Genomic DNA, 17,149 nt, shown 5'->3' on the forward strand with positions numbered 1-17,149 from the left:
CAACATTCCTTCGTTCAAAGTTTTTCGAAAAAGTGACGTCAGAGGGCCGGCTAGGACAGTTGCTAACTCTTTGAGTAATCTGGGGTGGAAGCCGTCTGGTCCACATGACTTGTTTGGATTTACAGCGATAAGGCGCTTGAGAACCTCTTCTTCTTGTATTTCAAAGCTTGTTAATTTAGAGCCGACTGGGCGCTCCTCAAGCTCCTTTAGTATTTTACTTGCAACGTAATGACTTTCTTATTGAGCCTACAACTGACGCAGAGACGGAGTTAAAGCGTCTACGCATTGTTTTTAGCGCATTTCCTCATTTATGGAAAAAAGGCGCTATTGTGCTCGTCATGTCCGTCCGTGACGTCCGTCCGTGACTTCACGTTTTCGTCGACGAGAAAATGCTCTCTCTGTCACTCACTGCAGTGAGTGCTGAGTTATATATTTTTACGTTCTTCGGAATCCGGTACGACCACACAGAGAAAATAAAAGCGGTATAACGGCGGCGACGCAGCAGCTGAGTCGTGATAGGAGCTCTTTCCTTCGTTAGCCGAAAGACTTGATGAGAGATGAGAGACTACGAGCGACCACGGGGCCGGCAGCAGCTGAGGGCAGACGTGTTCCTAATTTCAGCGGTGTCGAGATACGGTGGCAGTCAGTAAAGGAATCAACAAGTAGAAGCTGATTGATTAAGTCGGTTCATCAGCAGATGCCTCGAAATGTTTCACAGTCATCATTAACTTATATGACGTCTGATCATCTCGTGTAAGATTATATTATTCAAACAATTTCATATTGCTTATTATCAATGCCGACTAATGATTTCACAATTCACTTGCAGAATTCGACCTCAGTTCACTGAGACTATTTTTTGCAATAATTAAGCTCGCAAAATTCAATGAAGATGAAAACAATGTTTAGCTGAGTTTGCGCAACGCCGTTAAAAAATCAAATTGTAAGCAAAATTATTCCACGCGCAGCGATGAGAGTTAATGAAATCGTTAATAAGACATGCGATCTAATTAAAAAATACAGAGCAATAATGCGGATAATGCAATCCATAATTAATGAAACTTGCCAACACAAGAAATTGTATGTTGAGATATTATCATGACAGATATGGAGATGTGACTAGTTTATTCTTTGCCACTAAGATAATTTAATTGAAGAACTGAATTAAATTTGAGAACTTTACTATTAAAGTTGATAATTGCTCCTCTATATTTTGCCAATATACTCAATCGATATTTGAGTATGTATAAGGTGAAGTATTCTTTGTTCATAAATTGCATCGTAATTGAATTAAGCGCTGCAAACGACGCATGGTTTGATACAATTACTGTGTTTACCTACTCAAATGTAATATTTCACACTTTTGAAATTAACAATTTGATGTCATTGGTTACATGACGCAGAATGCGTTAAAACTGATGTGTTTTTATTGTATTAGACTGTAATAATTTTATAACGAATTTTTGCAACGTTTACACGCTAAGCGATAATTGATGTTATGCACTTTAACATTTGAGTTGCCTCTCTACTCAGAAGAGATGATTCACTCGCTTTAAGCATTCCAATTAAATTAGCAAAGACTAATTAATCATTCAAGTGAAATGTCTTTTATTTACAAGTATTTGTATTAGCAATGTAATAAGATTATTGAAACAGACCGATATAAAAAAATTATTTTCTTGTTTATGCCATATGACAACATCATCAATTATGATGCGTTCATGTCATGTAATACTATTATGATTTAGAGGAACATGCTGAATTCTGCACAAGCAATTTTTTATCTTTATTTTCGCTTCCTTTGCGAAAATAATAATAATTCTCATTTAATTAAAGCTCATCAATAATTGATATGCTCGACATATACAATCAAATTTAATGTATTTAATTGTAGTGACTCGGTGTGAGCCAATGGATCAATCCTAATGTTTTCTTAACCTCTTCATTATAAATGATTTATGATATTTCGAGCGTGATACAGTATTTGGATCTGATTAACATTGTCAATTTCAATTGTTTCGCCAGAGGTGAAGATTCAATGATTTATTTTGCTTTCATTACTCTGTGAACGCTGTTATCTATATTATTTTATTTTATAATCTTAATTAAAGATTTATTATACTTACAGTATTTTATTACTCGAAGATATGGATTCTAACAGCATTCCTTTAACCTTATGTGTTCAGCGTTCAATTTTTACGATGGAAATTGTAGAAACAATTTTCTCTAGATGGAGAGGGAATGTGTGAGCGAGTAGAGAGGAATCTGAAATCGAAGAATTATATAGAATCTGCAGATCTTATCGAGGAATCTGAATCTCTTTATAATTTCAGATTCTCCGAAGAGGAATCTAAAAATTATAACTAACCATTAATTGTGCTGATGTCGTATTAATTTAATAATTCATAACTTTGTTTGACATGCCGCTTATTAATTATTAAGAACTTAGCATTAAATACCACAAGGTGTTTTCAAGATTCCCAGTTGGATTTCCTCCACATTGCATTGGAGATGGACGTGTATTTTTCTTCTAAAAGTGTCATCCTCCGGTTTTTCGTACTGTTAAGTAAAGAACTGTATCCTTATCTCTTAATCAATTACTTTTACAACCTTTATTACTGAATAATTGAGTAAGGTATGAACTACGATTTTGACCGGAGGTTCTGAACAAAATGTTTTCTTGGTTTTGTGTCCATACGATCGAGGACGATCTTCTAGACAGAGTGGAGCTGTCCGGTGTCAATCTGGCGTCTCATTTATTTAAGTATTTTTATTTTTTAAGATTGGATCATGTGGAATTGAGACGAAATTTTCACTAGACGTGGCAGAGATTGATGGAAAAGTACTTGACCTGAGTCAGCCTGGGCAACATCACGTGACAGATCAAGCGACCAAGACCTCTGTAGTGAACTGAAGTACGAAGTCTATATATGGGCTGGGAATCTTAATAAGGCCCCAAGTAACTGACAATTAACCCGCCATGTAACTCGCGTTATATAGAGCTACTCCGACCTAACGGTCGTCGTTTTAGCGTTATACGACTAATATAGCTTTAAAGCATTACCACTCCGTATCAAAATAATTTCTCGAGATCGATGGTGTGTTACTTATCCCTCTCGCACTTAGTCAACGAATCCGTGTCCTCGGCTAAAAATATTTAATCACTCAGGTGGCACTTAATATGGCCGCCTGGCATGACCAATTCGGCCAAACTATACAAGTAGCTAAAATTGAGTTTATGCCAGCAGGAGCAGTAGTAGTAGAAGAAGTGTCCGTTCCAAGAAGATAATAATCACAACTGACACTATCAGATTTTCTTACCGATTGAAATTCCTCGTGATGCAGGTAAATGTTATTGCTGCCAGAAATAACGACCGGATACACGCACACGGCCTCCCCGGTGAACTGCAGGCCCCTGCGAACCAAGTAGAGTTACAGATGATACTACGGTTCCAAGAAAACAATTCATCATCAAAAACACGATTTAGAAATTCAGTGTGAGAATAATCTTTCTACCTTATCACAAAAGAACGTTATGTAAAAAATATAATTAAATAAAAAATTCAGATTCCGGCGATATACGTAAAAAGGCATATATACGTAAAAAAAGTCCATGGCGATTGCCCGTTCACAACGAGCGATGACACTTTCATGTCCAGGTCTCCCAAGGAAGGTGAATTGGCATTGCTTTTGTATTCCTTCCCTGAGAAAATATCTCCTTCGTACAAGGTGAAGTATACGTCGTTCATAGCAGATGGACTGCCTGCATATCGCAGCGAAAGTACCTGTGAGAGAAAAGTTTTCTATATTGGATTATTCCAATGTTTGATATTGCCAAGTTTGAATTAATCGCATATAAATTGATTAGATTGTGGTAGTTATCAGTATTCATCTAGTCATTCTAGTGTCATGACTCACAGACTGTGGAGAAGAGAAGTTGAAGCACCTGTCGAGGCCATACAAATAGTATACATCTCTTTCCACGTTGTAGTCGTAGTCGTAGTGGTTGTACAACAGCCAACTGGGGATATAAATAAACTTTGCGTCCAATTGCCTATTTGAAATAACATTAATCTTCATATCATTATTAAATTTAACCTAATTTTAAATCCGCAATCGGCTCAACATGTTAATATAAATTGTTATGTGTGGAGCCAGTAAATCAGCAAATGAGCTTCGCCATGAAGTGCGGGCTCTTCGAAAACATCAAAGTTACTGAGTTTAACTGTTTAACCTTTTCGACGCTTAAATGCAGACCTAGCACGAGTCACGTGTACTACTATGAGTCACGTGTACTACTAATCCTGCAATACACGATCCAATAATCCTGCACGAGCAATAATCCTTTAATAATCCTGCACGAGTCACATGTACTACTAATCCTGCAATATACCAGGAGTCCCCGATCCCGTAGCAATGTTGCCTAAAACTTTGATAGAAGATGCCTAAATACAAGCTTACACGCCCGAATAACACGCGCGTTGGATGGTGTTGTCGACGCCCTGGACGCTCGTGTTGGAGGAGTAGTCCAGGAACTCTTTGAAGGGGCTGTCTGGCTTGTTGTCGTAGTAGAGTTTGATATACCGCAAGTCAGGTTGGTCTGCAGTGCAATAATAGATGTGATTAATGGAAATATAGCAGTATTTATGCTAGTCCACATTCCACTAAACACTATAAAGCTTTATTATGTGGTTCATATGCATTATAACGTAAATGCGTCTGACTTTCGTTTGGAAGGAAATTCATGAAAGTCGATCCTAACCTGGAATACCAAACTTCACGAGGGAGATATTAAGTATTTCTCATGAGGCTCACATATAAAGGAGTACAATTATTTATATGCCACAAATGTTTAAGTAACACCGTATTCATACAAAACATCGTATTAAGAAAAAACATTGCACTGAAGTTACGTCACATATTGGATTTTCGTTTCTGGCTAAAAAACGATTTCGTGTATCAGGGAGTTAAGCCGCACATGGCATAAATGATAGATGCAAAATCCATCGCTAATTACTAATCATTACCAAAGGATAGGGTGACACCGTAGGATATCACGGACGCCAGGGCTACAAAGATGCGGACAAGAGCAGCCATCATCTCGACTTGTTACTTCTGATGCACGGTGGCGTGGCAACTGCTTTAAGTGCCTGTACTGGGCCAGGTGGTCACTTCACAGTGATGATTACAGGCGGTCACTTCACAGTGATGATTACAGGCAGTCACTTCACAGTGATGATTACAGGCGGTCACTTCACAGTGATGATTACAGGCAGTCACTTCACAGTGATGATTAACGGGAAACGCATCAGCCGCATATCGTCTGCTAAAAAGTGGCCACTGATAGACTTACTAGGAATTTCACTTAAAAGTGGTATTGGTACAGGAGAATCAGATCCCCAATATATCAGTCCGCAACTTCGGTATAAGATAGTCATGGGAAGAAAGGTTAGTGTTCGATGTTCAAATAACTTGTAATTTAGATAGGAATGGCATTATGATGCACTAAATAATATTCTTATCAGCGGATATCTGATGGGAAAAAAGTCATGTGTAAATTTTTCGAACTCAAACGATATGGGTTCCCACAAACAGCACGCCTTGCCTCAATAAATCGTACGAGGTCAATATTTTATACTATATTAGAATAAACCAGTGGTTCCCAAAGTGGGCGATATCGCCCCCCTAGGGGCGATGGAAAGATTTTGGGGGGCTATAAAGAAGAAGAGAGCGTTTGGGGGGCGATAGGGGGGCGGCATTCGGAAGTCGAAGTCAGAAGTTCGAACGTTTGTTTGACGATTTGTGCACAACACGGGCAGCGCATCATGACTCCCAGCGATGGTTTTTTCACCCAGATCTGTTTTTAGCGCATTTACTCATTTATGAAAAAAATGCACTATATTGTGCTCGCCATGTCCGTCCGTCTGTCTGTCAGTCCGTGACTTTACGTTTTCGTCGACGACAAAATGCTCTCTCTGTCACTCACTGCAGTGAGTACTGAGTTAAATTTTTTTAACCTCTCCTGGGTTTACATCTCCGACAAATTAACGGCCGGACTCGCGGCCGGTCTCACGGCCAATTTCCAAATTCAATGATTAAGGAACACCTCTCAAACTAATAAACTTAACTGGATGAAACTTGGTACACGTATTCATTAGGACCTAACGGTAATGTAAAGCTCGTCAAAATTTTTTGAATTTTACCTTCAATTGTTTTTGCCATATTTATATGGCAATACGTACGGGCCGAATTCACAGTGATCAAGGAATTTCTTCCAAATTACTGAACAGATTCGGACGAAATTTCGAATTTACAGTCCTAACTACCGAACGGTGATGTTTAGCTCGTGAAAATTTTTTCGATTGTGCCTTCGTTCGCGAGTTTCATTCGTGATTTAAACAGCAATACGTGCTTAAATTCGCAGTAATCAAGAAATTTCCTGCAAACTACTGAACAGATTTGAACGAAATTTAGTATTTTAATACCTAACCTCAGCATCGGCGATGTTTAGCTCGTTACAATTTTTTCGTTTGTGAGTTATACGGCTATACGTAAACGACTCTTGGTTAAACCAGCCGGTAGAAAAGCCGATCTTTTCTCCTATATCTGTATAACTTGCGAACGAAAGCGAATAAGGAAGTGTGAAATCAATAATGACGGTAAAATGAAAAAAATCTCGCAAACGACGGTAAAATAATTTTTTTTCAATCTAAAAAACACCATTTGGTAGTTAGGAATGTATATTCAAAATTTCGTTCAAATCTGTTCGGTAGTTTGGAAGAAATTCTTTGATCACTACGAATTTCGGCCTGTATCGCAATATAACTCACGGAAGAAGGTGATATTAAAAAAATTTTCGCAAGCTTAACGTCACCGTTGAGTTCTGATGAATACATGTTCCAAGTTTAATTGAGATGCGTTCATTAGTTTGGGTGATATTCCTTGATAACTGAATTTGGAGATTGGTCGTGAGACCGGCCACGAGTCCGGCCGTAAATTTGCCCGAGACGTCCTAGGTTTCTAGTGCTGAAACGGTCAAAACAGCTAAAAAACACATTGGTTCACTAAAAGGGTCCAATTTATGAAATACACATTTGTTTTTAACCTTTATCTGTTAAAAGTGCAGCGTACTAAATTTCAAGAAAAAGGCGCAGGATTTTATATGTGTCTGTGGGGGGCGCTAGAAATTCACTAGGGAGCCAAAGGGGGCGCCAGCCTGAAAAAGTTTGGGAACCACTGGAATAAACAAATGCTTCATCGGTTACGTCAGTAGGATAATATATACACTTTATTTACGGAGAATATGGTCATGAACCTCTACGAATGCTCAGCTGCTCTTGAGTGACAATATATATATTTTTGTATAGCACCTGTAATAACAGGTGCTATAATTAAACAGCTTGTAATTGTAAAGTAATAACAGCTTGTATAGCACCTGAATTCTGAGTGTATAGCTTGCTCAGTATCAGCAACTCAATCACATCTAGGATGTCAATACCTACCTCTTTATTGATCAAAAACACAGAATTTTTAACGGAATCAATGAAGCTTGTCAAGCCTCTTGAACATACTCATACGCGCTTCACTTAACATGTGCATGCTAAAGCTCTCATGATTAATTATGACATGTGCAAATGGCATTCCTATTGTGAGAAAAATGTTATATAATTCGTATATGCATTTTAACCCAAATACGAAATGCTATATATAATGAAGCGCTATATTTCTGCCCCAAAATAATCACATCAACAGTTAAAAGTTGATAAACATAATAATAAAGCTGAAGTCAAATTATTATCAGACATCACCGATTTACGGTAAATGAAATGAAGCTTCCAATGACTGGAGATTCTGTTCCAGATTGCCGCAATTAAAATGTCACGTTTAATGTGAACAGGCCTTTTCGTTCTAGAGTGATCCTTGGTTTCCACCGATTCATATGATGATATTTATTATCTTAGGCGTTACGCAAAAATCTGCCCTATTCATTAATTCTCAAACGGATCAATGATCTGTCATGGAGCATTTATTCACATACCGTTCACGTACTTGTCTCCTTTCTGCTCCCTCAACCCTTCCCTCCAACCCTCAACCCTTCCCTCCAACCCTCAACCCTTTTAAATGCCAACCTTGATATATTGTGGCCTTGTTGCACAATATTCAAAAAATAAATAATAACTATATAAATGGTTAATATTATGGCCTTCATCTTAAATATTCTATCAAATTCAAATCCTGACATCAGCGACTCTATCTACAAACTAGCAGGTGCTATCAAGCCTTTTAATTTAATTGAGAACTTTGACGGAATAACACTTGACTGCGGTCAGGTGTCACGCATGGAGGCTCCATTATACTCACCGGGATGGTCCGAGGCGTTCACGTGTCTATTGTGAGCCATTGAATATTTCATATTTACGTGTGTGTATTTGAAACTGATAATCTGAATCGAAGACCCCAATCGGTTTCACTCCTTGCTCGACAAAACAAATAATCAGATTAAAATTACGAACCAATGTTTGTAAAGAGAATTTTTGCTGGTCAGGCAGATAGCCATTTATACAGGCATTGGCGATATTATAAATAAGAAATAACGCTGGCATAAACTACATTTGGCTTAGCCACCAGAGGGATTAAGAAGCGTTCGGATTTTAGGCTTTAATCACACCTCAAAACGCAGTGGATCTGAAAATAATGACGGTACAAAGGAATAAATAAACTAGCTACATATGAAAGGAAATGAACAATATATCAAATCTGATAACAATAGTAATGTCGCAATATGAGAGAACTTCTTAAATTGAGCACAAATTAACTTACGTATGTGCTTGACCCAATATTTCTGAATCCTGAATGAAAGATCTTTCCACCATTGAATTTCTTCCCTTTAGCGGCGGAATTTCCTTCCCCTTTCCTTAACTTTAAGCTTGCACGTTTTACTAACACATTGAGTGACAGTTGCGTGTAAAACAATTGACACAAGTAAATGAAAGTAAATATACATATAACAAAGTCATGAATAATACTCAAGTAATATTCCAAAGTAGTAAATTTGGAATACAGGAAAGGACATAACACCAAATTATCTGGTCGTACGTGTGTCGAGATAATGAACAGCTGACGTGCTCGATGTAGCGGTTCCTATAGTCTTACCACTAGCTGCATGAAGAAAGAATACGCCTGAAGAGAACATAATTATAAAGAAAAGATAATAAATCCTGTTGAAAAGGACAAGAAATTTACAGTTATACGGCATAACATTGCGATTGTCACAATAGTTTCGAGTATTAAGGTGATGAAGGAGGTGATGAAGGAGGTGATGAAGGAGGTGATGAAGGAGGTGATGAAGGAGGTGATGAAGGAGGTGATGAGGTAGGTGATGAAGGAGGTGATGAAGGAGGTGATGAAGGAGGTGATGAAGGAGGTGATGAAGGAGGTGATGAAGGAGGTGATGAAGGAGGTGATGAAGATACGTACTGCGTGCTCGTGTGTACAGTGAATGTAATGACCTGTACGTACTGCGTGCTCGTGTGTACAGTGAATGTAATGACCTGTACGTATTGTGTACTTGTGCGTTCATTGAATGTAATGATGCAAACGTAATCTTTGTGAGAACAAATTGCGTTATATGGTCTTGCCAGCGAAGAATTGATATACCATGTATGGCACTTATGTTACTTAATAACACATCGGCTAAATTGACATCCTCGCTAACGGATGAGTCACACAATGAACGAGAACAATCATAACGAAATTTACACAACATAATATCAAATATTGATCGAATACATTGTGTTACATACTCAAAAGTAACTGTATAGTTTTTAATAGATTGAGTAACGCGCAGGTATCCACCTATGTTAAAGACCATGTCACACCAGGTGTGGTTTACACTCACTTTTGCAGCACAACAAATTCCTTAGCGATAATTTATAAATGAAAACTTAACTGTGCTTTTAAAGCACTGAATTATAACATAACATTTCAATCAGCTAGTTCTTACATTAGCATCTTATTTTCCTGCCTTCTGATAATCACGTGATTATGCAGCACTAAACAAAGCATCTGGGACACGATGTGGCAGCTGTGGCAACCGTGGCACCTGTGGCATCAGTGACACCTGTGGCATCAGTGACACCCGTGGCGTCAGTGATACCTGTGGCGTCAGTGACACCTGTGGCGTCAGTGACACCTGTGGCGTCAGTGACACCTGTGGCATCTATGGCACCTACGTGGCACTTGAGTCACGTTGAGATAACAGCCTCCTGCCATCTTTCCCTGCCGCTTGTCAAAGACCTGCTTGTGACCTCAGCGATCTGTGTGATCTATGGCGAATTATTCACATACATGGAGGTCGCGATAAACAGGCCATAAACTGCCTCGCGATTAATTAGAATAGAATGTATGCATCGACGCCTAAATTAATATTGCAGTATTAAGGAGCTATATTCGCACAACATACAGTATAGGTCAACATATAGGTAAGTACTAGGTAGTTAGTTTGTTAGTAGAGGTAATTAGTGACTGGTATAAATTGAACATCAGCGAAGACATTCTGCATCCATAAGGCTATTACAATAATTAGGTGCAGGAGTTTGTTAGTACACAAGCTCCTTCAACACTAGGTAAGCCTTCACTAGCCTAAATAAAAACTCAAATATACTACATTTGTCGCATGTGGAACAACCTCGAAGATAAAGAGATCATGGGAACGGGAATAACTCCCGTACATGACATACAAACATCTTATGCTAATCGTGTACGAATTTGTGATGTACCGACTCTACTTGAGTCGGTACTAGTTCTTGTGCTAATTGAGTCGGTCTTGCGCTAATTGTGCGTCAAATGTGATGTTGCACCGACTCTGTACTCAGCGTATATCTTGTGCTAATTGTGCGTAAGAATGTGATATTGCACCGACTCTGTACTCAGCAGATATCTTGTGCTAATTGTGCGTTCAAATGTGATGTTGCACCGACTCTGTACTCAGTGAATATCTTGTGCTAATTGCATTACAAGAAATAAGAGTTAAGCCTCGATAAGATCTTATTAAGAAATGCTGCAGAAGATGTTGAAGACGCTGAGTGTGCTGATGCTGGAGCTCGGCCCATGCCGGTCTCTGCAACGAAGATAAATTATATCATTAGATGTTATTTTTCTGATCATTTCTCAATATTACATATTTTATTTTGTCCAATCATGAAAATTTTGCTTAACTACTCGTAGACTCAGACTAGAACCTGTTTAAGCAGAATTGGTAAAGTGATTGCGAGCCCTAAACGGGAGTGCGTTATGTGATGTTATACATTCAACTTATGTCTGGTGGTATGCTGACATGATGGCATGTAAGGTGGCATGATGGCATGTAGGGTGGCATGATGGCATGTAGGGTGGCATGATGGCATGTAGGTGGCATGATGGCATGTATGGTGGCATGATGGCATGTAGGGTCGCATGATGGCATGTAGGTGGCATGATGGCATGTAGGGTCGCATGATGGCATGTAGGGTGGCATGATGGCATGTAGGGTGGCATGATGGCATGTAAGGTGGCATGATGGCATGTAAGTGAGCATGATGGCATATAAGGTGGCATGATGGCATGTAAGGTGGCATGATAGCATGTAAGGTAGCATGATGGCTTGTAAGGTAGCATGATGGCATGTATGGATTGTATGATGGCATGATGGCATGTAAGGTGGCATGATGGCATGTAAGTGAGCATGATGGCATATAAGGTGGCATGATGGCTTGTAAGGTTGCATGATGGCATGTAAGGTAGCATGATGGCATGTGTGACTGTATGAATATTGTGATATTTTTTTTTTAGGAGTAACCTTTTGACCACGACTGAAACTAGGAATCTCCTTTGTTGTGATTTCATCTGTCTGTAGCGTTGCGTGCAATCGTCTGCTAGAAACGTATTGTGCAGTGGTCGCCGCCGCCCCGCCGGTCACGATTGCTACGCGGGGCGCAGCGGCCGCCACAATTTGTCCACTTAACGGTCAATGCCACACCAAACTTGCCACATTGTGGCACACAATGCCGCACCAGACTTGCCACATTGTGGAATACAATGCCGCACCAGACTTGCCACATTGTGGCACACAATGCCACACCAGACTTGCCACATTGTGGAATACAATGCCACCCCAGATCTGCCGCATTGTGGTGCAGAATGTCACACCAAACCTGCCACGTTGTGGCATATGTCATTCATCCTGCGCAACATTCTCCAAGTATGTTTGCAGTATCACGCATAGAATGCAAGCGCCATTCATCTGGCGCTATTTTCTGCAAGTATCCTGCACTGTCCTGTATAGAATGCTCATGTCATTCATCTAGCCACTAGATGAATAACATGAGCATTCTAGGCGGGACACTGCAAGTATCCTGCAGTGTCCCGCCTAGACTGCACGCGCTATTCATCTAGCGCAATATCCTGCAAGTATCCTGCAGTGTCCCGCTTAATTTACCCTGCAATTCATCTAGCGCAACATCCTGCAAGTATCCTGCAGTATCCCGCTTACCTTGCCCTGCCATTTATCTTACTGGCGACTTTAGTGTATTTTACCACCCATGGCTTCAGTGCCGCCCGAGGTCTCTTGTTTACTGCGCATCGCTCGGCTCATTTGTCTCCGGCAATAACGTGCTATTTAAAGGCCGTAATAAAGTTGTCCGGCCACCGCCTCGGGCCTTTTGTGGCCTTTAAAACTCGCGTAAAATTTTCGTTCTGCGCGCATCGTGCGCGGTCAACTAGAAAATAGGCTATGTTTTATTGCATATATTATACCAGCGAGCCGTGCAATATACCAGCATGCATTATACCAGTGAACCATGCATTATACCAGCATACATTATACCAACGAGCCATGCATTATACCAGCTAGCCATGCATTATACCAGCATACTTAATACCAGCGAGCTATGCATTATTCCAGCATACATTATACCATGCGAGTCTTTCTATAGACCATGCATGTATTATACCGTCGAGCCGAGCATTTTACCTGCAGGCATTATTAATATTATTAGCTAGCCTGTGTACAGACCGTACATGCATTATACCAGCGAGCCTGCCTATACACCGAGCATGCATTATACCAGCGAGCCTGCCTATACACCGAGCATGCATTATACCAGCGAGCTGCCTATACACCGAGCATGCATTATACCAGCGAGCTGCCTATACACCGAGCATGCATTATACCAGCGAGCTGCCTATACACCGAGCATGCATTATACCAGCGAGCTGCCTATACACCGAGCATGCATTATACCAGCGAGCTGCCTATACACCGAGCATGCATTATACCAGCGAGCTGCCTATACACCGAGCATGCATTATACCAGCGAGCTGCCTATACACCGAGCATGCATTATACCAGCGAGCTGCCTATACACCGAGCATGCATTATACCAGCGAGCTGCCTATACACCGAGCATGCATTATACCAGCGAGCTGCCTATACACCGAGCATGCATTATACCAGCGAGCTGCCTATACACCGAGCATGCATTATACCAGCGAGCCTGCCCATAGACAAAGCATGCATTATACGCCGTTCTGATTTGTTCTGCTGGAGTCCGTGTAAGTCTTCGTTTCGGTCCATCAGAGTGCGTTGTGCAGAAACCAGGGCTCATTGGCCCCAGTCTTCACTGCGGTCCAGCAGACAGCGTCGTACAACAGACAGGACTCATTGGTCCCAGATTTCACCTCGGGTCCCACGGCAAACCCCACGGCGTCTCCGAGGCTCCTTAGGCATCAGAAAAATCAACGCGGCTGTCAAATTGGAATGAAAAGTGCAGAAGTCATGGCCAGGTCCCTGACAGAGGCAATAAGAGAGCGCTAAAATCTCTGAAAGAGGCAAAAAGAAAGCGCTAACACCGCATCAAAATGTCCCGAGGTAAACGCCTGCCTTGGCAGGTGTTACTTTATATTATGTAAATGTCAGCAGGAGCTTCTCCGGCTGACCATTTCTTTTTCCAATGGTCGTTTATAACGTAGTTATTACATGAGTTTAGGTACACTAGTTCTTTCTATCTTCAGGGAATATTTTGAGGCTTGTAGGTTCTACAAATACTGTCCGAATATTTGCGATTAAGAAGTTCTATTCGTAGATAAATGAATTTCATAACTTCCTTTGCTTAATTCTACACTATAATTCCTTATATTGTATCTGGAATGATTAGTTGGTTTCGATATAATGAACTTTTTACTTTGACTTAATGATCTCTTGGTTCTAACGTATTGAATATTTACTTTCGATGTAATGAACTCTCGGTTTCGATGTAATAAACTCTTGATTTCGATGTAATGAACTCTTGGTTTTGATGTAATGAACTCTTGATTTCGATGTAATGAACTCTTGGTTTCGATGTAATGAACTCTTGGTTTTGATNATGCCTAACTCTTGGTTTCGACATGCCTAACTCTTGGTTTCGACATGCCTAACTCTTGGTTTCGACATGCCTAACTCTTGGTTTCGACATGCCTAACTCTTGGTTTCGACATGCCTAACTCTTGGTTTCGACATGCCTAACTCTTGGTTTCGACATGCCTAACTCTTGGTTTCGACATGCCTAACTCTTGGTTTCGACATGCCTAACTCTTGGTTTCGACATGCCTAACTCTTGGTTTCGACATGCCTAACTCTTGGTTTCGACATGCCTAACTCTTGGTTTCGACATGCCTAACTCTTGGTTTCGACATGCCTAACTCTTGGTTTCGACATGCCTAACTCTTGGTTTCGACATGCCTAACTCTTGGTTTCGACATGCCTAACTCTTGGTTTCGACAAATTTACCTCTTGGTTTCGGCTTCTACAACTTACTGTTTCGACCTATCCGCTTACGATGAACCTTCAAGACAGGGCAATATACCACACCGCATCCATGACAAACTGCTGCAATTTATTTATGGAAAAAATTGACATGCGACAAAATTATATGTCCATCTGGTTATTTCCATTAGCCAGAAATTAAAGGCGACATATGTGTCCAAATGGACGAATGTGCTTCATTCATAAATAAAAAAATGCTATTTTGAAAAGCGACGTATATGTACAGCTAAAAGCTGAAGGTTAAGTTTTGGTTCCGGCGTATTCAACTCGTCGGATGTCTTACATTCTTCTCTTGAACACGTTGCTCGCTCCTTGGAGGTTATATTGTCAGCATTACATCTAAAAAAATAACTTCCATGAATAGATTTTTTAATGTTTATGCATTTTTAACGGTATTTGGAACACAAATTTAGGAGACCTCGCCGTAAAATGATTAAACAATGACTTCATTTGCACCACGTATGTTAACATCCTTTTTCCGATTCACTCAGTAGAGCTTTTCGCTCTTCTCACAGCACTGCCCATGGCAGTGGCAGCTTCCATTGCCTTGCCACCGCCCCTGCCATGGCAGCGGCAGGTCTCCCTAATGAAGCCATCGCGGCGCTCAGACGTTAATCCTGCAACTCTGTAGGGCAGGCGACAGTGATCGCTCCCCGTGGTGCTGTTGGTTTATGTAACAAGTCACAACCTGCTAATGAGATGTAACAATGAAGGAGGTGATGAAGGAGGTGATGAAGGAGGTGATGAAGGAGGTGATGAAGGAGGTGATGAAGGAGGTGATGAAGGAGGTGATGAAGGAGGAGATGAAGGAGGTGATGAAGGAGGTGATGAAGGAGGTGATGAAGGAGGTGATGAAGGAGGTGATGAAGGAGGTGATGAAAAACTCAAGCTTCACTTACAATAAATAAGTCGTCTTCTCCTCTTCCTATCGCGAGCAGCCACTTTAATTGTCACTTTACGGCCCATATGCAAAAATGATATGTAAGAATAAAATTTGTAAATTTGAATTGCGAATCACTGAATTTATTTTGATATTAACTTTGGTACATGTAATTGTTGAAGAGCTCCCGAATACGAACCGACGCAGTAGTTACATGGGTTATATTTTGATCCCTGCATCTCTACCACAGAACATATCGTTAATTTTGGCCCCATTTTTGCTCTCGAAGACCTGCAGTAAAATAAATATTTCCAGACGATGATGCACGAGAAATTGTCACCCCTACCTCCACCGTAATTAGAAATTAACTTCTGCAAGCAGTTTTTTGCTTGTTCTCAATTAATGTGGCAAACGCTTTTTCACACCCAATGTTTTTGGAAAAAGTAAATTCCAGACATGAAAGTTAGTTTTTTCAATAGAACATTTTTATCCATGTTAACCTCCATCACAGTTATATTTTGATGTTGTAGCGCATCCACTACGGTTAAAAATCGTTAATGTTTCATGTGATCCATAGAGCCTGTATAAAGAAACAGAAATATCGCTGCGTGCGCTTTGATTAATTCCCAAATTATTTTACTAATGTTCGTATATAATTCATTTGATGTCAAGTGAAGACATTTATCGAGCTTTTTCGAATTACTGTCACAATTAATAAAATAATGAGCTAAAAATTACAGTTTGTAAGGACCTTGGCCTTATATTGTCTTGACACTTTTCCCTGTAGGTAGCGGCGACATTTCAAGAGTCGCTCGATAATTGCTCTTCCACACTTGACCTGAAATGCTTTATTGCTTGATAAGAACTATGCATTGACCTCATTGCTGAGAGGTGTGAGTACTGCAGCTCTATGAGTACTGCAGCTCTATGAGTACTGCAGCTAGCAGCTCTATGAGTACTACAGCTCTATGAGTACTACAGCTCTATGAGTACTGCAGCTCTATGAGTAATATAGCTCGCATGTGTCAAGTGGTCGTCTGACATCACCAGTTCAATTACGTAGGCACTCGAGGCTACGCTTCTTACTTGCAACTATATAATAATGATAAATGTTATCGAACTGTTCAAGGTCTGCACAAATATATTTGTAACGAATTAGTTTAATTTTCATATCTGAGTGTTCGTTAGCAAGAAAACTTAGACAAATGCGATAGACGAAAAAATAAAACAGTTTTAAGCAGAGGCAGGAATGAAGTCAAATGGAATCTTCCCTGCGAAAACAGCGTAAATTTGAAGCACGCCTCACAGAGCGACTCTGAACGTTCCTCATCATCATAAATAGCACATATACTATTTTTCTTCGTCACTCTCTAGGAATTGAATTATTTCGACAGAACCACTCCCAACGTCACGGCTGCAACACTATT

The 17,149-nt window shown here is 40.2% G+C and overlaps 1 protein-coding gene across 1 annotated transcript in view; it reads right to left on the minus strand.

Moving 5' to 3' along the window:
- LOC108682985 overlaps positions 1–5,107 on the minus strand; it is an 8,077-nt gene extending 2,970 nt beyond the window's left edge. The window contains exons 1-5 of the mRNA XM_018172259.2: positions 5,028–5,107; positions 4,462–4,600; positions 3,919–4,021; positions 3,601–3,785; positions 3,322–3,415 (exon numbers count right to left, since the gene is read on the minus strand). Coding sequence (XP_018027748.1) covers positions 3,322–3,415; positions 3,601–3,785; positions 3,919–4,021; positions 4,462–4,600; positions 5,028–5,100 — 594 coding nt within the window. The 5' untranslated portion in view covers positions 5,101–5,107. The remainder of the gene's footprint in view (positions 1–3,321; positions 3,416–3,600; positions 3,786–3,918; positions 4,022–4,461; positions 4,601–5,027) is intronic.
- Between the last annotated feature and the right edge of the window lie 12,042 nt (positions 5,108–17,149).

The sequence above is a fragment of the Hyalella azteca genome, unplaced genomic scaffold, assembly GCF_000764305.2.
Source record: "Hyalella azteca isolate HAZT.00-mixed unplaced genomic scaffold, Hazt_2.0.2 contig15263, whole genome shotgun sequence".
Lineage (NCBI taxonomy): Eukaryota > Metazoa > Arthropoda > Malacostraca > Amphipoda > Hyalellidae > Hyalella > Hyalella azteca.